Source organism: Erythrolamprus reginae, chromosome 5 (genome assembly GCF_031021105.1).
Source record: "Erythrolamprus reginae isolate rEryReg1 chromosome 5, rEryReg1.hap1, whole genome shotgun sequence".
Classification (NCBI taxonomy): domain Eukaryota; kingdom Metazoa; phylum Chordata; class Lepidosauria; order Squamata; family Dipsadidae; genus Erythrolamprus; species Erythrolamprus reginae.
Window position 1 is genome coordinate 27,646,195 of NC_091954.1, and position 26,387 is coordinate 27,672,581.

General features: G+C 40.9%; 1 protein-coding gene across 4 annotated transcripts in view; it reads right to left on the reverse strand.

Moving 5' to 3' along the window:
- The window catches only part of PCDH15 (protocadherin related 15), a 1,574,801-nt gene that overhangs the window by 37,768 nt on the left and 1,510,646 nt on the right, over window positions 1–26,387 (reverse strand). For all 4 annotated transcript variants that reach the window (XM_070752283.1, XM_070752284.1, XM_070752286.1 and 1 more), the window contains one exon: window positions 15,412–15,630. In XM_070752283.1, the coding sequence (XP_070608384.1) occupies window positions 15,412–15,630 (219 nt within the window). The remainder of the gene's footprint in view (window positions 1–15,411; window positions 15,631–26,387) is intronic.

A 26,387-nucleotide genomic window follows, 5' to 3' on the forward strand; every position in this document is an offset into this window, starting at 1 on the left:
AAGAATTAACAGTGAGATTCACATAGAAAAATAATTCAGAAAATTCTTATAAATTTATAGGCTACATATTTTTAGGACTGCCTCCTCAAACTTTAATTGTTTTGACTTACCCATTAGAGATATTTTAATAAATTAATAGGATATCTTTAATTAAGTGACCTTTAATTTTTAAAAAATAGCTATTTCATTGCAATTAAATTTGTGATAACTGCTACCCAACCCCCATCTTACAAAAAGCCCCCTTCCTTTGAATGATCCATAGAATAATATCTCTTCTAAGGCAAGTTAAAAGGAATGTAGAGATTTTTGTTAAAATATGGATTTATGCAAGTTTGGTAGATTAAAACTAATACCAGCAACTCTTAATAAAAGAGTAAAAAATAAAATGTCTTCCATCTGAAGAAATAAGTCAGATTGGTTTTTATTAACATTATTGTTTTAATAACATTATTGCCAGGGTGGTGGGATAGCTGTTAAACCTCTGTCCAAACAGTTGGGCAATATATAAACCAACAATGGGCAATATATAAACCAACAGTTGGGCAATATATAAACCAACAATGTATTTCTGGAAGTTTAACTGTGTTATGCTATGTTCCTTCCTGCTTCAAATGTTCTACTATCATCCCAGTGCCGAAGAAGCCCTTCATCAAGGAACTGAATGACTACAGACCAGTTGCTCTAACATCTGTAGTTATGAAAACCTATGAAAGGCTAGTAATGTTCCACTTGAAAACCATCACGGATCCACTGTTAGACCCCCCTGCAATTTGCATACCGAGCAAATAGATCAACAGATGATGCTGTTAATATGGATCTACACTACATCCTTCAACATCTTGAATCTCCAATGACCTACGCTAGGGTCCTCTTTGTAGACTTCAGTTCAGCATTCAATACCAGACATTCTCTTAACCAAACTAAATCAGCTAGCGGTACCTGAGCACACAAGTAAGTGGATCACAAGCTTCCTAACAGACAGGAGACAGCAGGTGAAGCTAGGAAAAATCACATCAGATACATGTACAATTAGCACAGGTGCCCCCCAAGGCTGTGTACTCTCACCACTTCTCTCTATCCACTAATGACTGCATCTCAAACGATCCATCTGTTAAGCTACTGAAGTTTGCAGATGATACAACAGTGATCGGACTCATTCGAGACAATGAGGAATCCGCATACAGATGGAAAGTTGAACCACTATTCTTGTGGTGTGACCAGAACAATCTAGAACTGAACACACTCAAAACCTTAGAAATGGTGGTAGACTTTAGAAGAAACCTTTTCACCCTTCCACCTCTCACAATACTAGACAACACAGTATCAACAGTAGAGACCTTCAAATTTCTAGGTTCTATCATATCTCAAGACCTAAAATGGTCACCTAACATCAAAAACATCATCAAAAAAGCACAACAGAGGATGTTCTTTCTGTGCCAGCTTAGGAAACTCAAACTGCCCAAGGAGCTGCTGATACAGTTCTACAGAGAAATCATTGAGTCTGTCATCTGCACCTCTATAATTGTCTGGTTTGGTGCTGCAACTCAACAGGATCGACACAGACTTCAGAGGATAATCAGAACTGCAGAAAAAACAATTGCTGCCAACCTGCCTTCCACTGAGGACCTGTATACTGCAAGAGGCAAAAAGAGGGTGGGAAAAATATTTACTGACCCCTCGCATCCTGGACATAAACTGTTTCAACTCCTACCCTCAAAACGTCGCTACAGAGCACTGCACACCAAGACAACTAGACACAAGAACAGCTTTTTCCCGAACGCCATCACTCTATTAAACAAATAATTCCCTCAACAATGTCAGACTTTTTACTAAATCTACACTTCTATTCTACTAGTTTTTCTCATCATTCCTATCATCCTTTTCCTCCCACTTAGGATTGTATGACTGTAACTTGTTGCTTGTATCCTAAGATTTTTATTAATATTGATTGTTTCTTCATTGCTTATTTGACCCCTATGACAATCATTAAGTGTTGTACCACATGATTCTTGACAAATGTATCTTTTTCTTTTATGTACTTTGAGAGCATATGCAACAAGACAAATTCCTTGTGTGTCCAATCACACTTGGTCAATAAAATTCTATTCTATTCTGCTCTACTCTACTAATAATAATAATAATAATAATAATAATTATTATTATTATTATTATTATTATTATTATTATTTATTGGATTTGTATGCCGCCCCTCTCCATAGACTCGTATATATAGCTTTAACTGTATGTATATAGCTTTAACTGTATCCTATTTCTGATTGGTTGATTGTGTTGCAGATAAAAGGGAGCTAGAGATCATAGTTTGCTCTCTGTTTGATATTCTATTCTTTGTTGTAGCTAAATTGTGTTTAAGTTTGGTATCTTTGTTTACTGTTCATGACAGGGACAACAGGAAAGACTTTGTACTTTGATATTCTTTGGACTGTTATTCTGACTATTATGTGTATGACCTGGACTGTTTATCAGACTGTGCTATTTCTTAAAGTAAACTATAACTCAAGTTAGTGTATCTGTGTGTGGCTGAATAATTGTTCAGAACTACTCTCATAAATGTTTCTTTGTGCATATCCTTGTTAAACAAGGGTTACTTTCACATATATTAACAATAGCTCAGCAATTAAACATGTTGAGCTTCTTGGCTGGAAAGCTGACAGCCTGGGTTCGAGACGCAAACATCACACAATGGGGTAAGTGACCGTTTTTGCCTAGCTCCTGCCCACATGTTCCAAAACATACAAATGCAAGTAGATAAATAGGTACCACTTTGGTGGCAAGGAAAAGGCACTCTGTGATGTCATGCTGGCCACACGGACCACTGAAACATCTTCAGATTGCTGCTCCTATAGTAAGCAATGACTTGTATAATCTGTAGGGATTCCTTTCCTTTCTTTCCCAAGACTGGTTTTGATTTTTAAAACCCTCCATGGCATGGCGCTGGGTTATTTGAAGGACCTTCTTTCCCTTATTACATCTGCTCATCCAATGAAATCTGCTAAGAGAGGCATGCTTCTAAAAGTCACTCATCAGGCCTGGGGGAGGGGGGGCTGGTCTCAGGGGAGATGGTTGCATTGCTGATCAGAGCTCATGTATATCTATTTGAGACTGTGTTTGCTTTTATACTTTCCCCCCCTTCTTTTGTTTACGTGCCAGCCAGGATATTTTTGTGTGTGAAATTTTAATATAATTTTAATAAATAAATGAACCAAATAGTCTGGCATCAGAGACCAAATAGAATAGGAATGTGCTTCTTTCTATAGGTTGGTATTTTACCCTGCATGATAATACTGCAGCTAGTCACTTCAATTCTTTATTTGAAAATCCTGTATTGGAAATTATTATCTGTGGACAAGGGGCCTGGAAGTTGTCCATCAATTGCAGGGTGAGCAGAATCCACCTGATCATTTATTCCTAGCAGTGACTTATCATAGTTTTATTAAAATGTTCACACCTAGATATACATTGTAATACAGTGGTACCTCAAGATACGAACCCCTCGTCTTACGAACAACTCAAGATACGAACCCGGGGTTCAGAAAAAATTTGCCTCTTCTTACGAACTTTTTTCGTGTTACGAACGCCAAACCCGAACTTCCGGGTTCGACGTTCGAGAGGCTGCTGGGAAGCCCCAAGGCTGTTTTAAAAGGTGACAGCCGGGCGGCGGGGCTTCCCAGCAGCCTCCGAACACCGAACCCGGAAGTTCGGGTTTGGCGTTCATAACACGAAAAAAGTTCGTAAGAAGAGGCAATTTTTTTCTAAACCGTTCGGAGGCTGCTGGGAAGCCGCGCAGCTGTTTTAAAAGGTGACAGCCGGGCTGGGGGGCTTCCCAGCAACCTCCCGAACCCCCAACTTTTGCCGAACTTCCGGGTTCAGGAGGTTGCTGGGAAGCCTCCCAGCCCGGCTGTCACCTTTTAAAACAGCCGCGCGGCTTTCCAGCAGCCTCCGAACGCCGAACACGGAAGTTCGGGTTTGGCGTTCGGCTTCGGGAAGCTGCTGGGAAGCCGCGCGGCTGTTTTAAAAAGTCACAGCCGGGCTGGGGGGCTTCCCAGCAACCTCCCGAACCCCGAACTTTTGCCGAACCTCCGGGTTCGGGGTTCGGGAGGTTGCTGGGAAGCCTCCCAGCCCGGATGTCACCTTTTAAAACAGCCGTGCAGCTTTCCAGCAGCCTCCGAACGCCGAACGCGGAAGTTCGGGTTTGGCGTTCGGCTTCGGGAAGCTGCTGGGAAGCCGCCCGGCTGTTTTAAAAGGTCACAGCCGGGCTGGGGGACTTCCCAGCAACCTCCCGAACCCCGAACTTTTGCCGAACTTCCAGGTTCGGGGTTCGGGAGGTTGCTGGGAAGCCTCCCAGTCCAGCTGTCACCTTTTAAAACAGCCGCGCGGCTTTCCAGCAGCCTCCGAACGCCGAACGCGGAAGTTCGGGTTTAGCGTTCGGCTTCGGGAAGCTGCTGGGAAGCCGCGCGGCTGTTTTAAAAAGTCACAGCCGGGCTGGGGGGCTTCCCAGCAACCTCCCGAACCCCGAACTTTTGCCGAACCTCCGGGTTCGGGGTTCGGGAGGTTGCTGGGAAGCCTCCCAGCCCGGCTGTCACCTTTTAAAACAGCCGTGCAGCTTTCCAGCAGCCTCCGAACGCCGAACGCGGAAGTTCGGGTTTGGCGTTCGGCTTCGGGAAGCTGCTGGGAAGCCGCCCGGCTGTTTTAAAAGGTCACAGCCGGGCTGGGGGACTTCCCAGCAACCTCCCGAACCCCGAACTTTTGCCGAACTTCCAGGTTCGGGGTTCGGGAGGTTGCTGGGAAGCCTCCCAGTCCAGCTGTCACCTTTTAAAACAGCCGCGCGGCTTTCCAGCAGCCTCCGAACGCCGAACGCGGAAGTTCGGGTTTAGCGTTCGGCTTTGGGAAGCTCCTGGGAAGCCGCCCGGCTGTTTTAAAAGGTCACAGCCGGGCTGGGGGACTTCCCAGCTACCTCCCGAACCCAGAACTTTTGCCAAACTTCCGGGTTCGGGGTTCGGGAGGTTGCTGGCAATCCTCCCAGCCCGGCTGTCACCTTTTAAAACAGCCGTGCGGCTTTCCAGCAGCCTCCGAACGCCGAACGTGGAAGTTCGGGTTTGGCGTTCGGCTTCGGGAAGCTGCTGGGAAGCCGCGTGGCTGTTTTAAAAGGTCACAGCCGGGCTGGGGGACTTCCCAGCTACCTCCCGAACCCAGAACTTTTGCCAAACTTCCGGGTTCGGGGTTCGGGAGGTTGCTGGCAATCCTCCCAGCCCGGCTGTCACCTTTTAAAACAGCCACGCGGCTTTCCAGCAGCCTCCGAACGCCGAACGCGGAAGTTCGGGTTTGGCGTTCGGCTTCGGAAAGCTGCTGGGAAGCTGCCCGGCTGTTTTAAAAGGTCACAGCCGGGCTGGGGGACTTCCCAGCAATCTCCCGAACCCTGAACTTTTGCCGAACTTCCGGGTTCGGGGTGTTGCTGGGAAGCCTCCCAGCCCGGCTGTCACCTTTTTTTTTCTTTTTTTTTTCAAAATCTTTTTATTGTTTTATAGATACATATATCACAATTTGTTTATACAGTTTACAGGTCTTATCCAACTTTTTTACCGGTTACAGTTGTTATATAGATAATATTAACTTAATACTATGCAATGCAAAACATGGTAAAAACATTCAAATGGTATTTTCATTTTTTTTAAGGTTTGTACTGCTATTTTGTATAGAATTATACAAATCTTTTCCTTTGAATCCACTCGTGCCAATTGTTCCACATGCTTTTAGTTTCATTGATTCTGTTTCCCTTAAGTAGGTTTGTCATCTCGTCCATTTCTGCACATGTATATATCTATTAAATTTACATTGGGAGTCTGTTCGTTCTTCCATGTTTGCGCTATTGCAATTCTTGTAGCTGTGTTTATGTGAGTCAATTAAAAAAGGGTTTGTTTAGAGTATGATTTTTTCCAAATTCCAAGGAGCATCCCCTCCGGTGAGTACTCTATTTCCTCCTTCGTAATTTCCTTTAACCATTTGTAAATTGTTTCCCAAATTTTTTGAATTTTAGAGCAGGACCACCACATATGGAAGAAAGTTCCTTTTTCTTTATTGCATTTCCAGCATACGTTTTGTAGTGCTGGGTAAATTTTGGCAAGTCTTGCCAGTGGTAGATACCACCTGTAAAATAATTTGTAATAGTTTTCTTTATAGGCTGATGATAGGGTGATTTTAGTTATTGTATTCCATGTTTTCTCCCATTCTGCTATATGGATTTCCCTTTGTATATTTTTCTCCCAGGCTACCATTGGATTTTTAATCATCTCTTTTTCTTTCTCCTGTTCTAATAAAATCTGGTACAGTTTGGTTATCTGTTTTTCCACATTTCCTGTTAAGATCTTGTCCAGAGTTTGGGTGGAATTTGCTATACCTGGTGTTTGTTTATCCTTATTATATCTGGATTTTATTTGTATATATGTCCACTCGTCCAACCTATAGTTTTGTAATTCCAATTCTTGTTTAGTTTTAAGTTCTCCATTTGGGTGTAAGATATCTTTATATTTTATGGTCTTGGTTGGGTCTATCAAATTCGAATATACTATGGCTTCCATAGTAGATAGCCATCTAGGAATTTTGTTATAAAATTTTCTTTTAGTCTCATACCAGGTTTTAAGGAGAGATTTTCTTATCATGTGTTTATTAAAGGCAGTTTGTTTTTGTTTATCATCTCTCCATAAATAGGCGTGCCACCCCATCTGTAGATCATGGCCCTCAAGTACCAGTATTCTTTTATTAGTGAGATTAATCCACTCTTTTAGCCATGTTAGGCACGCTGCGGTGTAATACTGTTTCAAATTGGGGAGTCCTAATCCTCCTCTGTTTTTGGTGTCTTGGAGGTATCTGAATTGAATTCTGGGTTTTTTATTTTGCCAAATGAATTTTGAAAAAGTTTTATTAATGTCTTTGAAAAATTTTTGTTCGATATTAATAGGGGCAGTTTGAAAAAGGTAGAGGAATTTGGGTAAAATGTCCATTTTTATCACAGCGATTCTACCTAACATGGATAGTTGCAAATCCTTCCATTTTTCTAAGTTTTTATTAGTTTCTTGTATGAGTTTGTTATAGTTATCTTTTTTGAGAGATGAAATTTTATTTGATAATATTAGTCCTAAGTATTTAATTTTTTTTGTAGTTTGTAGATTTGTAATTTCTTCCAATTTTTTAATTTGTTTTGTAGTCATATTTTTTGTCATAAGCATCGGTTTTTGCTTATTAATTTTTAGTCCTGAGAGTTCCCCACAAATTTCTATTTCTCTAATTAGTTCTGGGCCAGAACTTATAGGATCTTCTAAGAAAAGTACAATATCGTCTGCGTATGCCTGTAATTTGTACTCTTCGTCTTTTATCTTAATTCCTTTTATTTCATTATTTAGTCGAATTTTGTTTAGTAGTATTTCCTGGGTTAATATGTATAACAAAGGGGACATTGGGCATCCCTGTCTTACCCCTTTTTCTATTGAAATTAGTTCGGTCATGTCATTATTGATTATCGCTCTGGCTGATTGTGTTGTATAAGTATTTTTAATGATATTTTCGAATTTGGTTCCCAGTTTTAGTTCACTGATTACAGCTATTAAGTATTGCCAGTTGACGCTATCAAAAGCTTTTTGTGCGTCCAGGAATGCAAGGGCTACTTGTTCTCCTGGATGAGCTTCACAGTATTCTATGATATCTAGAACTGTCCTTGTGCAATTTGAGATTTGTCTATTAGGTAGGAATCCATTTTGGTCTGGGCTGATTATTTTATTTAATATATTTTTTAATCTTTCTGAGAGAATTGCCATAAAAATCTTATAATCCGCGTTTAGTAAGGATATTGGTCAGTAGTTTCTTATTTTTTGTTTATCCAGGCCTTCCTTAGGTATCATTGTGATGTATGATTCCCTCCAAGTATTCGGGATTTTAGCTTGTTCCAGGATTTCATTGTAAGTTTCTAGTAATATAGGTTCGAATAATTCTTTATTATGTTTATAAAATTCTCCTGGAAGTCCGTCTGGTCCTGGTGTTTTATTATTTTTTTGTTTTTTTAAGGCCAATTGAATTTCCTGTAAAGTTATTTTCATGTTTAAAAGTTTTTTGTCTGGCTCTTCTATCTTTAGTATATTATTCTTATTTATATATTTGGCAATTTTTGTACTTTCTACTGATTCCTCTTTATATAAATTTTGGTAATAATCTTTCACTATTTCTTTTTTCTGCTATTCATCGTATTGTAATATTCCGTTTTTATCTTCTAAGTGATAGATTAGTTTATCGCTTCTCGCTTTTTAAATTTTTTGCGAAAGCCATCTGCCCGGTTTGTTGGCCGATTCAAAGTGTTTTTGTTTTGAATATTTTATATCTTTGGCAAGTTCTTGTTGTTCTAAAGTGTTTATTTTGTATTTAGCTTCTTTTAGTAAGTGTATTGTTTGATTATTTGTGGGGTCTTGTTGGAGGATTTTTTCCAAATTTACTATTCTATTTGTGTGGTAATTGTGTTCTGCTCTTTCTTCCTTTGATTTTTTGGCTGCATATGATATTGTTATTCCTCTCGTGTATGCCTTTAGTGTGTCCCACAGTATTTGTGTTGTAGTGGGTTGTTTCTTATTTTCTTCTAAAAATAATTTTATTTCTCTGTTAATCATCTTTATATATTTCTCATCGTGTAATAAATTTGTGTTCAATGACCATCTCTTATAATCTTTTTTTGTTCCTTGCCAAATTATAGTAATCGGATTATGATCTGCCCACGTGTTAGGTTCTATTTCCAGGGATTTTATTGATTTATGTAATCTTTTGCTTAGTCAAACCATATCTATTCTTGATAGTGAGTTGTGTGGTCCAGAGTGGAAAGTAAATTGTTTGTCTTTTGGATGTCTCAATCTCCACATATCTGTTAAATCTAATTCTTCAGTCATTTTATTAAACGTATTTGGTAATGTAGGTCTTTTCAGTTTACTTTTTCCCCCTGTTTTGTGGTCCATTTTTGGGTATACAATTCCGTTGTAATCTCCTACCATACAAATGTTTATATAGTTAGTTTCAAGCAAAATTTGATGTATATTTTTATAAAATTGTTTTAACTCTTGATTCGGGGCGTATATGTTCACCAGTAATATTTTTCCCCCTAATATTTCAATTTCCGTCATTGTATATCTTCCTTTGGGATCCGTTTTAATTTCTTTTGGTTTTAGTTCTTTCTTCACATATGTGGCCACTCCCCTTTTTTTTCATTTTCGTCTAATGAAGCATGTAATTCCCCTAATTTTGTATATTCTAAGAATTTCTTATGTGCTAATTTGATATGCACTTCTTGCAAACATATTATCTGTAGTTTCTGGTTTAGGAGTTTGGAAAAGACCTTTTTTCTCTTACAATTGTTATTAAGGCCATTTATATTTATTGAAATCAGTTTGATATCTGAAAGCATTTAGTTAAGTAATCCTCCTAGGGAGGAAAAAAGTTAAAGCAAGAAAGCTACTTTTGTTTATCTGCTGCCGCTGCCGTTTGTGATCTAGTCTTAGCCCCTTCTTCCTTCTCCTTTCCTCTCTCTGTTTCCTCTGGTCCTTGCTTTCTGTCTATTTGTCCGTCTGTTTCTATATCCTCTTCCTTGCTTGATTCTAGTCTATCTCCACTTTCTAATTCGGAGTCTAGGGCAGTTATTCGTTCGTATATCTCTTGTGCTTTTTCCGCATTGTCGACTTTTACTCTCCTTCCTTCTATTTTTACCATCATCCCCTCTGGAGTAATCCATCTAAATGTTATTTCTTTTTTGTTCAGGAGGAAGGCTAAATTTCTATATTCTCTTCTTCGTTCTCTAATCTTTCTGGGAATTTGTTTCAGGATATTTAGCTCTCTACCTTTATATTTCATTTTCCCTTCTCTAGACGCTGCGTATACCCTGTCTTAAATGTATTTCCCTGGGTAATCGGTGTCTTCTCGCATAATTACTATTAATTCTGAATATTTCGTCTAATTCGTTTATGACTTCCTCTCTGTTAGTTTGTAATATCCCTGCGATTATTGTTGTCATAATCTCCCCAAGATTTTCATTTTCTGCCTCTACCACATTTTGAAATCTTAAGAAATAGGATGATCTCTCTAATTCCAATTGGATCAATGAATTTTCGAGCTCTCTATGAGATTCTATGAGTTTTTGATCGACCTGTTTCAATTTTTTTTCATTTTGTTCTGTCCTTTTTTCTACTATCATTATTTTTTCCTCATTTTTTTGTGTTTCCGCTAGTGCGGATTCCAGTCGGTTTTCTAATCTCCGTATATCAGTTTTGAGTTCTACATGATTATTCTACATGATTATTCCTGCAGTTTCAACATGGTCTCCTGCATTACTGTTAAAGTTTTATTCATGTTTTGCATCAATAATGTACTCTCTTTTTCCTTCTCTACATTTAACATCTCATCTATTTGCCTTTGAGAGGCAGGGGAAGCTGTATTTATTGTTGTTGTGGTTTTTTTACCACCTTTGGGTTGGTAGCTGGCCATCTCTTTTATAATCTGATTTTGCTTTTCTAATATAGTAAATATTCTATTCCAGATCACCATGGGAGATGAAAGAAAAAATGTTTAAGCAGATTAATAATTCTTGCTATATTTCATTCACTAGTTAACTTTTTGTGGTCACCTTTCTAATTTATAATTAATTAAACGATTCTACGTTCCTTTGCAAATAATAATGTAAATAACAATGTAAGTATCTTAACTACTATAATGGCATAAACTTATAAACTTATAAACTTATTTTCTATACAATTCAATTCTAATTCTTGTCAATATTTGTAGTTCTAGTTTAATCTATGCTTCTATAGTTTCCTATCTTATTCCTATCTTAATCCAATCTAGAGTAATAAAGATACAAAGAAAAACACTTGAGATACTTTTAAAAATAAAGTAATAAATGAAACAATTGAAAAATGCTTACTTTAACTATTGGTGTCACAAGTTCGGCAAAAGTTCGGGAGGTTGCTGGGGAGCCACCCCAGCCCGACTGTGACCTTTTAAAACAGCCGGGCGGCTTCCCAGCCATCTCCCGAAGCCGAACGCCAAACCCGAACTTCTGCGTTCGGCGTTCGGAGGCTGCTGGGAAGCCCCGCCGCCCGGCTGTCACCTTTTAAAACAGCATGGGGGCTTCTCGGCGGCCTCCCGAACGCCGAACCCGGAAGTTCGGGTTTGGCGTTCGGCGTTCGGGAGGTCGCTGAGAAGCCCCCAGGCTGTTTTAAAAGGTGACAGCCGGGCGGCAGCGTTTTTTTGTGGGGGGTTTTTTTGGTTGCACGGATTAATTAACTTTACATTGTTTCCTATGGGAAACAATGTTTCGTCTTACGAACCTCCCCCTGGAACCAATTAGGTTCGTAAGACGAGGTACAACTGTACTGTGTAGCAGGAGTGAAAATTGAACACCGAATAGTGGAAAGACTCCCATAGTTATAACATGCTTCATATCTCAACTATTACAATTAGTTGTATTTCTAATATAATCAGGGTTAATTTTTAAATTATTTTCACAAATGATTTGTGTTTTTACTGTTTGGCCATGATAGTCATTCATTCATTCAGTTATATGTACATCCCCACGTACACAAATTTTAGTACATACAAACTGTGCACAAATCTGTACTTGCATTTTTTCCTACATTTTAAATCAGTCAATTTTAGACAATTTTAAAATAATGGGATATCTCTGAGTTTTGTTTCTATATGTCTATTATGAATATTCGTTTATTACATTTTAAAACCAGCCATTTCTCTCCTAGAGGGATTCTGGGCAGTGGGCAAATAAAATATTGAAAAACATTAAGTAGTAAATTTATCACTTCCCAATTAGTAATTCTTTTATCTTTGGCTCAGACTGATCACTTTCTTTCTGTTTTGAAACTTCAAAGTTACTGCTACATAGGAAATAATAATGTTTTCTTTTTATTATTTTCCTAGAATGCTTCAACAGATTAGATTAGATTAGATTTATTGGATTTATATACTAATTCCCATAGCAAATAAGCAATTCAAAATTCATTTAACTTTAAAGCTTTTTTTTTAATAATCTGGAAAAATTTATTGAATGTTAAACAAATTGGAATGTTAAATGAATTGTATTGAAAAAACGTTTCATTACAAATTGAATGCTTCCATTTTATGCGCACCAGTAATGATGGTTATGTTCATTCAAGTATAATTTTTCCACTATGTAGCAAACTTCCTCTGTTAATTTCCTAGCATTTATAACTGCCAATTAAGGTATAAGCAAAGTTATGGAAAAAGAAAATTAGATATATTTCCTAAATTATTTAAGTCAGACCATAGAAGAACAGTATTTATTTTCAGGATTTTGACATTCCCTTGAAAAAAATTCTGCCTCCACTCTGATTTGTTTTCTTCAAGTAGTTATTAAGAATTACTTTAGATATTTGAACTAAAGAAAAATATTGCAGAAGTACTACTAGTTATAAAGGCAATGTTTCAAAAATAATATATAATGTTATTATGTCAAAATAGCTTGTCAAAACCTCTGTTCCATATAATGGTATGAAAACAGTTCTCTGTAGCTCATCTAATTTACATGTCGGTTTGCAACTATAGCTAGCAAGTAAGCTATGTGTAGTCAAAGCTAGCTTTATGTTCTCTTGGGCCTCTTTATTGTTAGGATTACTAACACAGATATCTGCTAAGCAACAACTCAATAGATACATAGATGAACTTGGCTAGGAACTGAATCTTTACAGTTACATCGGAACATCAGTCATAAGAGATAATAAAGAACAGTATCTACATCATGGCTTTCAAATTTGTGGGGTCATGTTGCTGTCACGTGATGTAATCTGATGTTTTTTCTCTTCGTGGAGCTGGGGTGGGCATGGCCTGCATGTTATCCATTTGGCCCGCATGCCGCCAGTTTGACATCCCTGTTCGACATAGTTCTTGACTTATGATAATTAATTCAGTGAATCTTGAAAATTACAATGGTACTGAACAAAGGGACTTAGAACTTTTGCCTGAAGGGCTATCAAAATTTTTACTACCACACTGTGGGCATGGCTTATGCAGGACACACTGCATTTTCTTTCAACATCTTTCAGTGCAAATTGGGTGCTCTGGGGTAGAGCTCCATTTTCGCTACCCCACTGCGTTCCCTCCCCCATCTGGGCAGTAGCCCACTCCTGGTCACAGCACTTGCAGCATCTTCGCAGTCACATGATAGCAATCTGGATACTTGGCGGTCCATTTGCACTTATGATTGATTGCTAATTGCCTTTCAATCATGTGATTGGCATTTGCAAACTTCTTTGCTGGTTTCACCAGAAAGTCAATGGGGAACCCAGGAAAAATCACAATCTGTTGCCACTGCCAAAAGGACATCCTAGTTTTGGAGGCTGGCTGAAAAAGGTCACTGATAAAAATCAATCAGGATTGTCAGTCATGGAACAGAGAGGCTTGTTCATAGAAACCCCCCCCATCCCCCCTAATTATATGTAATAAACAAATTCATGAATAGGCCTCCCAGGACCTCTCTTATCCTGTTGAGGCACCCTAAACTCCTTACCTTATTTTTATTTATTTATTTATTTATTTATTTATTTATTTATTGTTTTGTTTATTTGTTTTGTCCGCTTTTAACAGGGACAGGGGTAGATATGGTGCTTCCTATTTTAACCAGTTGTTGTCTGTTTGACAGGAATGCTGTAATCCATCTGTGGAGGGATCCTGAGATACCATAGGATTTGAGTTTTAGAAGTAGTTTGTCGTGGACCATTGAATTGAAGGCTTTACAGAAGTCAATATAAATTGCATCTATAGATTTTCCTTGATCAAGATGAGTTGTCCATATGTTTTTGCAGTGGAGGAACTGCAGCTTGCAGGATAGTTTTTTTCTGAATCCAAATTATTTGTTAGAGAGCAAATTATTAGTTTCTAGGTGGAGAGTAATTGCAGTGCTTCTTGGTTGATTTCAGCAGGGAGAATTTTCAGCTCTGGAGCAAAGAGGGCCTGAAAATCCTCCCTGCAAAAATCATTTTTAATATACTTTTTTCAATGTTTTGTCCTCTTTGTGTTTTTTCTTTTTTTAAAAAAATGTTGTAATTTTGTGTTTAAAGAGTTTTTTAAAAAGAAAAAAGAAAAAAAGAAGAGACAGACAAGCTACCACAATAGTTTTAGGCTGGTTAACTATATGAGCCACTGTACTGTCAGTTAGTTATCAATGTGTCAGGTTCAACAACTGTTGCCTTCACAGACAAGCATGTGATGTCTCAATCTGATTTCAGTGACAACGTATAGCTCTACTAAGGATGTTCAATAATATTTTGTCTATCTGCCTAACCCAGAAGTGTAAAACTCAAAGCCCAGGGGGCAGGTTTGGCCTGCAGGGTACTTAGATCTGGCCTTGGGGGCACTTCTTCAGCTCCATTTTCACTAGCAGAGGTTCCCAAAAGGAAGGTTAAGATGCTGCTTTACATTAATGGAGCAATAATATTTATGTCTTTGAAGTAAACGTATGCAGAGAGCCATAATAAGAAAGAAGTGAAATTGGAAGGAAATTTGCCTTGAATATGGCAATCAAGTAATTATAACCCATTGAAATTCAGTAATGACAATCATGATTGCATATCATACTAAACAAAATAATTCAAGAGCCCTTGTCCTCATCCAACATCCATTTGTTCAGTGACTATTCAAACTTGTGATAGTGCCGAACAAGGAAACTTCAAAGTTCTCACCATTGTGGAGTCCCTGCAATTACATGATTGTGCCTTGGACATGCAACACTTAGCTGCAGTTACATGTTTTTTGATGTTTCTTGCTGGCTTCCCACAAGAAATGTCAACAAGGAAACTGTCAGGAAGTTGGAAGTTCTCACTTATAGCAACTGGAACTGTTGAGAATTGCCACTGCTAAGCAGCAAATTCACATGATGTTGCACCCCATCATTTACTAACAGCAATTCCATTGCCAATGCCCATCATAAACTGAGGACAACCTGTATAAAGAATGAAGGGATCCCCCCCCCCAGTAAGATCTGTTTATACTGAATGTGAATAAATGATGCTCACTGAAAACAGCCACCATTAAAAAAAAGAGTTCTATCTCATACATGACTTGGGTTGGCAATTATGTTTTTAATTACATCAAATCCCTCAAGATCTCATGAGGGTTGCTAATTTCATACTCAAGACTGTAATAGATCTCACATGGTAATACTAGAGTCGTAAGTGATTCTGTGCAAGGATAATCGACATCTCATTGCAGACTGCCATTCTTTTAAAACAACTATAAAGTTTATGGGTTTCAATAATGAGTATCTCCTGTTGAATCTTTCTACTTCCACCTTTGCTATCTAACAAGTGCTATGCAAACCAGAAAAAAGGGCTCTTGTATACTTACTGTCTGTAGCTGACCATAACTATTAAAATAGCAGGCATGCAGCAAAGGATAATGATGACAGCTAGGGCCAACAAAGCTCCTTCAGTGTAGCCCACAGCTTGTGCCTGCTTTTTGACATTAGCCACCACATCTGGTGTTCGTATTTCCAAAATGCGTCCTCCTTGCCCAAGGTATGGTTGAAATTCTTTATTGATATCCAGAAGCTTGCCATCTAGAAATCTTCAGTGTCAGGAGAACAAAGCAAGAGAAGGAAGCAAGATTAAGCTAATCTCTATTCTTTTTTTAAGGTAGAATCAATATTAAAAGATATTAATAGTCTTTTCCCCTCCTTTCCAGCTTTATATTTCCCCGCCAGAGGCTTCTTTTGAACATTTCATCCCCTACCTGCCTCTCTGTGGTTTCTTTTAATCTGATTTTCATTCTAATTGACCGACGGCAGTAGAGTTGTTTACAATGCGCCATCTGTGATGATTCATAACAAAAGCACGCTGATCATCTCAAACAGCAGTGGAGACGATGGGTAATTTTTAAAAACCAGGAAAAATAGAGGAAAAGCGTATAAAATAGTTCTGGAACAAAACTTTTGGAATCATGATGTTGGCAATGTGAAAAGCAATTATATTGCTTCAGAGCAAAAATTGCTCCAACTATTCAAAGAGAAGATTACCAACCACAAATACAATAAAAAGAGAGAAACTGGTGTACCATTGCAATTAGGCTCCATGTTACATAAGTCAAAGTAAGCAACGTCGATTAAACTGAACAATTCAGGTGTAATGAAAAGTGGAAAACCTTCTCTTACATAATGCTTGCATGTACTGAATGTCATTTATACCAATTAAGAAAGTGAAATGTCCTTCAGGGAGTTGTAATGCCCACCCTTTAAAATTTTATAAGCAATTTATCTACACATCTCTGTTTCTAAAGTTTTTATAGCTTATCTGTGCTTATTGTAATTCAGATGAAACATGACATAAAGTACAAAATGAGATGAGGGCCTTTTAAATTTATTTTACGAAATCACAATGTCTCAGAAACCATCCCTCTTTTTTGTACTCATGAAGGATAATGGATGATGCAAATATTTTTTTAAAAATATTCTGATAGTACCTTTGTACTGGTACTGAGAATGAAAACCATGCCATTGGCAAATAAATTTCACTTAACACACAAATATTCTGCACATCTGCATATACAGTACTATATAAACATGTATGCAAACACACAATGTATATACATCAGTAGTTGGTTCTAAAACCCTTTAGTACTAGTTTGCATGTGTGCTTGTTCATGGAAGTGCCCTGGGAGAGTGGGCAGAGCCCCCTGCCACCGGCGCTACCGGTTCTCAGAACCAGGCCAAACCGGGAGCAACCCACTGCTGATGTGTATGTGTATGTTTGTGCATGTGTGTACGTGTATGTAGGTATGTATGAATATGTCTGTCTGCCTGCCTGCCTGCCTATCTATCTTCTATACACACACACACACATGTGCGCGCGCACAGACACACACATGCACAAACAAATACAAACACAGAGAAATCAATGGAATCCCTTCTTCAGGACCAAAAACATTACACAAAGTAATGAAGGCAGCAATGTTCCTTCTAATTTTTTTGTGTGTGTGGGTGGAAAAGTATAATGTCTGAGCGGCACATTTTCATGCCTGGGCATGGATCGGTTAGAAACAAAAGGGGGTCACGTGACCTCAGGACACACAGCAACAGTCATAAATATGAAACGGCAGCCAAGTTTTGATCCTGCGATCATCGGGCTGCTGTGAAGGTCCTAAGTGTGAAAAAGGGGCATAAGTCATTTTTTTCAGGTCTGTTGCAACTTTGAATGGTCAGTAAATGAACCGTTGTAAGTCGAGGACAACCTGCCTTCCCCCCTAGATATTTTCTGTGGAACTTCAAAATGGACTCCTGATCTGCTGATCTGCTTCTAAAAGAGTGCACTGATCAGCCAGATGATCCTCCACTTCTGTTCTGACCCCAATGGAGGCCAACATTTCCATCTCCTGAGTAAGACGGTTATTAAGTGAGTTCTGCCTCACTTTACCAGCTTTCTTGCCATAGTCGTTAAGTGCAGCTGCTTGTCTTTACATTGTATTGCTATTGCTGTGAGCCGCCCCGAGTCTGCGGAGAGGGGCGGCATACAAATCTGATTAAACTTAAACTTAAACTTGTCAGAAAATCCCAAAAGATGTTCAGATAACCCTGGGACATGGCCATCATCATAACTAACTAACTTGTCAAGTGTCCAAAGTTTGATCCAATAACCCCTTTACTTTTCTAACAAAGTTCTTCCTTCCTAGAAGGAAGAATAGAAAGAATAAAATGGAAAAGGGGATTAAAAGAGGATACAAAAAAAGAAAAAAGAAAAGGGTTCGGTTCACAGTTCTGCTCAGATTAAAGATATTGGAGTTTGAGAAGAGTTGATTAAGCCTGGGGTATTGTTTTGTTTGCTCTTTTTTAAACTTTAATTATTTTATCTATTTAGATATATGAATTTAGGAATTGCTGATCTGTTTTAATAAAGTTAGAAGTATTGACTATAATATATAGTATAATAAGAGAAGTAGTAGGTGATACTGATTTGGATTAACGCATAAATGGAATTGAATTTAGAATTGTTGGGGAGATTAATGATGTTAACGATTTTTAATTGATTGAAAATAGAGAATATTTAGAATTTTTTTCCTTTTTTTCTTTTCTCAAATTGACTGAAATTTAAGATTAATAATTGAGTAAGAAATGTAGATAAGTATTAATTGGCTAAATGTTAGATGGGCTGAAATAATGTTTAAATTTGGGATTAGGTAAATGTACTATTTAGAGGGGGGAAGAAGTCTGAAATTCGTATATGTTTATATTTTGTTTTTAATTTTCTTTAGTTAACATGTGATTGGCTATACAAGGTTTTCTTGGTTTATAGAAAAATATATAAAGAAAGAAGGAAGCACTTTGGCATAATGATTAATAAATTAGAAATATATTTGGTGTTGTACTTTTTGAAGGAACATTAAGGAGGGAATTAAATTGAAAGAAAATGTATGTAACTGGATGACAAAATTAGAAAAAAAAACCTTTTGCAACTTTTTGGATGATTGATATTAGTTACTAACAAAATACTGCATTTTATTCATGGAAAATTAGATGGTACACTGTATTGTTTGAAAGTATGTTGAGAGAAAAATAATAAAAAAAATACCCCCCCATTCATTTCATTCTTCCTCCTTCCTTCCTTCTCTTCTCTTCATTTCTCCTTTCTTCCTTCCCTCTTTCCTTCCTTGTTACCTCCATTTTCCCTTCCTTCCTTCCTCCATTTCTCCTTCCTTCCTTCCCTCCTTCCTTCCTCTCCACTTCTCTCTTTCCATCCCTCTCTTTCCTCTTTCTTTCTTTCTTTCTTTCCCTCCACTTCTCTCTCTCTCTTTTCCCTCTTTTCCCTCTCTCCAATTCTTTCTCTCCAGGTCACTCTCATTACTGTACACTTTTCCCTCTTCCCCCCTTCTCTCTCTCATTTGTTTCTCCTCCCTTTTTGCTCTCATTTCTCTCACCTTCATTTCTGTTTTTCTCTCTCTTTCCTCTTCCTTTTTCCTTCTCTCGTCTTAATCCAGAAGCAAGGTCTGCAGGACCCGGAGGGAGGCATGGGAAGAGGCAGGCTCTCTTCTGGTGGGGAGTGTGGCTGCGGTGGCAGCGACAGAGTCCGGCAGCCAAAGGAGGAGGAGGAGGAAGAAAGGCGACCTCACAGAGGGGAGCTGAGGAGAAGCAACCTGTGCTTTTGTAAGCTTTCCCTGCTGGATGGTCAATTGCCATCCATCAGGAAAAGATTGACCATCCAGGAGGGAAAGCTTATGAAAGCGTGGATCGCTCCTCTTCGGCTCTCCTCTGTGAGATCGCCTTTCTTCCTCCTCCTCCTCCTCCCTTCTGCTGGAGGGCAATTGATCGGCACCAAGAGGAGGGTGGTGGAGGGGGCCAGCCTCCTCGAAGAAAATGGTTCTTTTCCTGCCGGCTGCTGATTTAGAAGTTGGAGAATGGGGAGCTCGTGCAGGCGCCATTTGCCGGAGAAAAGCCTTCGTGGCTCCCCCCCAACTCCCCACTGTCTACCTATCACTGACGGTTATGGATCTACACTGGAATTGGAAAGTGCTGCACGGAGGTCTCAAACCTCCCGCGCTATAGCGCATGGTGCAGCTTAGGGGGAACATTGGAAGGCAGTCATGTGACCGGTGGTGGCTCATATATAACTGGGGGGGGGGGGGCTCCATTGTAACTTCAAATGGTCATGAAGTGGCTAGTCAGAAGTTAAGGACTATTTACAATGTATAATCTTGAGAAACATTATGGTGAATTTTTTGGGTTTAAAATCATATGATGTGGTAATAATAGTGGGAATAAACTTCCCTGTCAAATGGCTTTGATATTAATTATTACTGTGCAAGGAATTTTAAAAAAAAAATCAGAGAAAATATAGAGAATTCAAGAAGCTTCTTCGATGAGAAGTGAAATGTTTCCAAGGAAAAATAGTCCAGTTACCTTTTGAAAAAGCACCTTTGGTACAACCATGATTTGATTGACTGACAATCTCCATAGACACTAAGAAAATATATGTTACACTATATGCTTCGTCTTATTTTGAAGAAAGATTTTCATATTGATTTAAAGTTTAGGAATAATCGTGTCATGAGAGGCATTTTATTACAGTGATCCCCCGGGTATTGCGACCCCGATCATTGCGAAACGGCTATATGGCGAGTTTGCAACCCGGAAGTAAAAACACCATCTGCGCATGCGCGCCCTTTTTTCTATGGGCATGCATGCGTAGATGGCGCCGGGCAGATCAGCTGCTGGGCGGCTTCCCTGGGTCTCCTCTTGCTGGCGGGAGGGCGAGAAGCCCCCCCAGCACCCGCTCGCCCGCCATTCGCCCGGCTCGCCCGCCGTTCGCCGCTCGCCCGCCCTTCGCCCGGCCACCCGCCGTTCGCTCGCTGCTTGCCCGCCCTTCGCCCGGCCACCTGCCGTTCGCTCGCTGCTCGCCCGCCCTTCGCCCGGCCACCCGCCGTTCGCTCGCTGCTCACCCGCCCTTCGCCGCTCGCCCGCCCTTCGCCCGGCCACCCGCCGTTCGCTCGCTGCTCGCCCGCCCTTTGCCCGGCCACCCGCCGTTCGCTCGCTGCTCGCCCGCCCTTCGCCTGGCCACCCGCCTTTAGCTCGCTGCTCGCCCGCCCTTCGCCCGGCCACCCGCCGTTCGCTCGCTGCTCACCCGCCCTTCGCCCGGCCACCCGCCGTTCGCTCGCTGCTCGCCCGGCCACCCAGGTTCGTTTGGCTTCGGGACATGCCGGTGGCGACGTTTTAAAACAGCCGCGCGGCTTCCCAACTGAGTCCCGAAGCCAAACGCGGAAGTTCGCCTTTGACTTCGGGACTCAGTTGGGAAGCCGCACGGCTGTTTTAAAACGTCGCCGCCGGCATGTCCCGAAGCCAAACGAACCCGGGTGGCCGGGCAAGCAGCGAGTGAACGGCGGGTGGCCGAGCGAAGGGCGGGCGCGCGGGCAGGCAGGCGGCGGACAAGCGGCGGGCGCGGCAGCAGCGAGGAGTTTGCGTGGGCGGCGGGGAAACCCCAATCTTCGGCTCCTCGCTAGCGCTGTGGAAGTAAAAACACCATCTGCGCATGCGCAGATGGTGTTTTTACTTCCGCAGCGCTACTTCGCGAAAACCCGATCATTGCTAGGGGTCCTGGAACGGAACCCTCGCAATGATCGGGGGATCACTGTATTCCCATATTCTCCTTTTTGTCAAGACATCATTCCTTGAAGACAAGTATAGCAGGCAGAACTTCCTGAGGGACAGAGTCTAAAAAGCAGCTGTGAAATCTCTTTGCTTTTCCAGAGTATCATGCTATTCTTTGAAAATTATCCTGTAACTGAACAATGGGGCAAAATGCTGACTGAGATCCTTTCAAGGCATCTCATTGCAAGATTAAATAAAAGAAAATCTCAGTTGGAGTTAACTTTTGAAATCTGGAAATACATCTGAGTTTATAGGAATGAAGCCACTGGAGATTCCCTGCCAGCCAAGCCTAAAATATGCTAATGTTTCAGACTAAAACTTTCTCTTCATTTCTTTTCTTCATTTTGCTAAACTGACACTTCTTAACCTCTGCCCCAAGGCCACAAAAGTATTCCCTAGCGTTTTGATGTTATACATTTTTGAAAATGTTGGAAGAAGAAAAATAAAGCTGGCTGTGCAAGCTAAAGAAATATGTAATTAGGTTGCTTCTAAGCCTGTATTAATTAGTAGGCACACTTAAAAAAAAAAAAAGACTTTTCTTCATTTTTCACATTTTTATCTCCTTTACTACCAAGAATGTATAGATAAAGATTCAGTAATTCAAATTTATATTTGAATATTCAAATTGATATTTGGATATTGAATATTCAAATATCAATTTAAATATTGAACATTTGAATATTCTACTCTAGAGTATTCTAATTGTCTATATTTTAGTCCGGTATAAAGGAGAAAATTCTCCCTATTTTCTAACATAACATATATCTAAAATATCCATTAAAGCAGTATTGAATGAATGATGGCCATTAGTGAGAGGCGGGGGTGCCATGGAGAGAGAGGAGACTGAGGTGACAGCCGAGATATACAGAGATATATGGAAAGGAACTGAGAGTGCTGGCCGGTGGCAGTGGCCAGCACCAAAGAGCTTGACCAGAGACTTGGACATCCCCACTGGACAATTTTAGAACTCAGCCGATTTAGAACTTGGCACCATTTTGTTGCTGACTTGATTAATGAATTATTGACTATTCACTATATTCATAACAATTAATGTTTATAGTTTGTATAGTACTTAGTTTTATACTTTATACATATATTACTTATTTTCTTAATGTTTTAACTATTATTAATTCAATCTATATTTTAATTAAATTATTGGGGGGTTTAATTGATGGATAATTGGGGGTGTGTAATAATGCATGGTATGAATGATTGGTATGGGTGGGATTATGGCATGGAGGGGGTGAATGGGAATGGTATGAATGATATATTTGGCCCACCTGGTGTTGGAGAGGCAGGAGGGGAGGGGACACTTATCTCTGGGGTGGCAAAGGGTCAGAATATCCCGGTGCTGCTGGGGAGAGGCAGATATGGTGGGAGCCACGGAGCTAGCTGTTCCAGGGGAACAAGGGATCACTGCTTAATAGCGATCCCTTGTTCTGTGAGCTCAACCCAGGGTACTGGGAATGAGTGTAATTCTGGCCCTGGGCTCAGGCTGCTGCTACTCAATGCCAGGTCGGTGGTAAATAAAGCTCTCCTCATCTGGGATTTGATCCTGGATGAAGAGGCTGACCTGGCATATGTGACTGAAACATGGCTGGGCCCAAAGGGAGGAGTTCCTCTCTCTGAAATTTGCCCAGTCGGATTTAGGGTATGACATCAGCCTCGACCCCAGGGAAGGGGGGGAGGAGTGGCTATTATAGCCACGGAGAGCCTTTGCTTGTGTAGACTCATTGCTCCAGAGATTGCGGGTTGTGAGTAAAGTTGGACTTAGGGGTTCAGGTCGGCTTGTTCCTCACATACCTGCCTCCCAGCTGCGTGTCAACAGCCCTGCCTGTGCTGCTCAAGGAGGTGGCCGGGCTGGCGGTGGGGTTCCCCAGACTTATTGTCTTGAGGGACTTTAATCTACCATTGCTCGGTGAAACATCTGGGCTAGTAGTACAGGGTCCGATTCACAAGGGAGGGCATGCACCCGACATGGTATTCCTCTTTGAGCAATTGAGCAATGGTCTGAGACTAAGGGGCTTAGAAGTGTTGCCTTTATTTATTTATTTATTTATTTATTTATTTATTATTTAGATTTATATGCCGCCCCTCTCCGAAGACTCGGGGCGGCTCACAACAAGATAGAACAAATCATAAATAATCCAAATAACTTTAAAAAAATCAAAGATTTAAAAAACCCCATATGCTAACAGACACACACACAAGCATACCATGTATAAATTGAACATGCCCCGGGAGGTGTTTCAATTCCCCCATGCCTGTCGGCAAATGTGGGTTTTAAGGAGTTTACGGAAGGCAGGAAGAGTAGGGGCAGTTCCAATCTCTGGGGGGAGTTGGTTCCAGAGAGCCGGTGCCGCCACAGATAAGGCTCTTCCCCTGGGGCCCGCCAACCGACATTGTTTAGTTGACGGGACCCGGAGAAGGCCCACTCTGTGGGACCTAATCGGTTGCTGGGATTCGTGCGGCAGGAGGCGGTCTCGGAGATATTCTGGTCCAGTGCCATGAAGGGCCTTTGTCATTGCGGCTTGACTTCCTGGCTCCAATCCTTCCCCACAGGGAGGCGGAACCGACTAGGTGGTTCCGCCCCAGACGCCTGATGGACCCAGAGGGCTTTCAGATGGCGCTTGGGGTTATTCCAGATGCACTCGTCCACAGTTCATCAGAGTCTCTTGCTGAGGCCTGGAACAAGGCTGCAGCGGAGGGTCTTAACTTGATTGCGCCGTTGCAACCTCTCCGCAGCACTAGACCCTGTAGGACTCCATGGTTCAACGAGGAGTTCCGGGAATTGAAACGCCAGAAGAGATGTCTAGAGAAGTGATGGAGGAAGAGTAAGTCCGAATCCGATCGAACACTTGTAAGAGCTCAAATTAAGACTTACAAAGTGGCACTCAAGGTGGCAAGATGCACATATCATGCCGCCTTGATTGCATCAGCTGAATCTTGCCTGGCCGCTCTGTTTAGGGTGACCTGCTCCCTTCGTAACCAGGGGGGAGTTAGGGAGTAGTGCCGAGGATTTCAACCTATTTTTCGCTGATAACGTCGCTCGGATCCGGGTGGATCTCCACTCCAATTGGACAACAGAGTCGACTGACAATGAGTCAGTTGAGGTGACTGGGGCCCGTACTTTTCTATCTGTCTGGGAAGAGTTTGATTTGGTGACACCTGATGAAGTAAACAAGGCCGTTGGAGCTGTGAGTTCCACCACCTGTTTACTGGATCCATGTCCCTCCTGGCTGGTTTCGGCCAGCAAGGAGGTGACACGGAGCTGAGTCCAGGAGATTGTCAATCTTTCTTTGGGGAGGGGGTCCATCCCGGCTCCCTACAAGGAGGCACTTGTGCACCCCCTCCTCAAGAAACCTTCCCTGGACCCAGCCATTCTCAACAACTATTGTCCAGTCTGCAACATTCCCTTTATGGGGAAGGTTGTTGAGAAGGTGGTGGCGCTCCAGCTCCAGCGGTCCTTGGAAGAAGCCAATTATCTTGGCCCTCAGCAGTCAGGATTCAAGCCCGGCTACAGTGCAGAAACTGCTTTGGTCGCATTGATGGATGATCTCTGGTGGGCCCGGGACAGGGATTAATCCTCTGTCCTGGTGCTTCTTGACCTCTCAGCGGCTTTTGATACCATCGACCATGGTATCCTTCTGCGCCGGCTGGAGAGGTTGGAAGTGGGAGGCACTGTTCTTCAGTGGTTCTCTTCCTACCTCTCCGGTCGGTCACAGTCGGTGTTAGTGGGGGGGTCAGAGGTCGACCTCTAGGCTTCTCCCTTGTGGGGTGCCTCACGAGTCGGTCCCCTTCCCCCTTCTATTTAATATCTACATGAAACCGCTGGGCGAGATCATCCAGGGGCATGGGGTGAGGTATCATCAGTACACTGATGATACCCAGTTGTACATCTCCACCCCATGTCCAGTCAATGAAGCAGTGGAAGTGATGTGCTGGTGCTTGAAGGCTGTTGGGGTTTGGATGGGTGTCAACAGACTCAAACTCAACCCTGATAAGACGGAGTGGCTGTGGGTTTTGCCTCCCAAGGACAATTCCATCTGGGGGGGGGAATTATTATCCATTACCCTGGGGGGGAAATTATTGACCCCCTCAGAGAGGGTCCGCAACTTGGACGTCCTCCTTGAGCCACAGCTTACATTAGAGAACCATCTTTCAGCTGTGGCGAGGGGGGCATTTGCCCAGGTTTGCCTGGTGCACCAGTTGCGGCCCTACCTGGACCGGGAGTCACTGCTCTCAGTCACTCATGCCCTCATCACCTCAAGGTTCGAATACTGTAACACTCTCTACATGGGGCTACCTTTGAAGAGTGTTCGGAATCTTCAGATCGTGCAGAATGCAGCTGCGAGAGCAATCATGGGCTTCCCCAGGTATGCTCATTTTACACCAACAAGGAGACTGAAAGCTAATGTTGTCTCATATTATTATTACACTGGAGAAAAAGGATTGTAACCACAACAACCAAATACATAGATTATTTTTGCTCTTTGGCTGTCAGTCCCATGAATTCTTATTTATTTAAATAATTTCATGGTTTGAACTATACCACTTTAATAAAAGTATTTCATTCCACACACACAGAAAAATCACATCAATCTATTTATCTATTTTTTCCTTCATTTCTTAGAATCAGATTTGATTATTTCTTTCCAAATGTTAGAGGTCTTCCACTAAAATTGATAATAAAATGCACACCAGTTTCAACTTCTAAATTTTACTCATTTTACTCAATATTATATTACTGTAATATTGTCCCACTTGCTTTCTAGGGAATAGTGTAGGCAAGGTCTTTGGAATGATGGAATAATTTTTAAATGTTTCTGTGCATAAATACCCATTTTTCTACTTGTGTTATTTCAGCAGAAAATAGCTTAGAATGCTAACAATTCTAACATTCTCTTCAACATGAAAGACTACAATGCCTTCATCTTTTATTTTTTTTCTTGTTTTACTGTGTGTATGTTTAGTGAAACCAAATATTAGGGCAATCCATTATGTATATATAAACTGAGACTAAACCCCACTCCCTACTAGCACTGATGATGTTATCTTGTTTGGTAATGAAATGTCTGCAAGAAAACAACAAATCTCAGTGAGCACTAAAGTCTCCACAGTTCTACTGTGAGCCACAAATTTTCTCTTTTCTTTGGGAAAAAACTGATTTTTTAAAAAAATAGAGCAATTATTG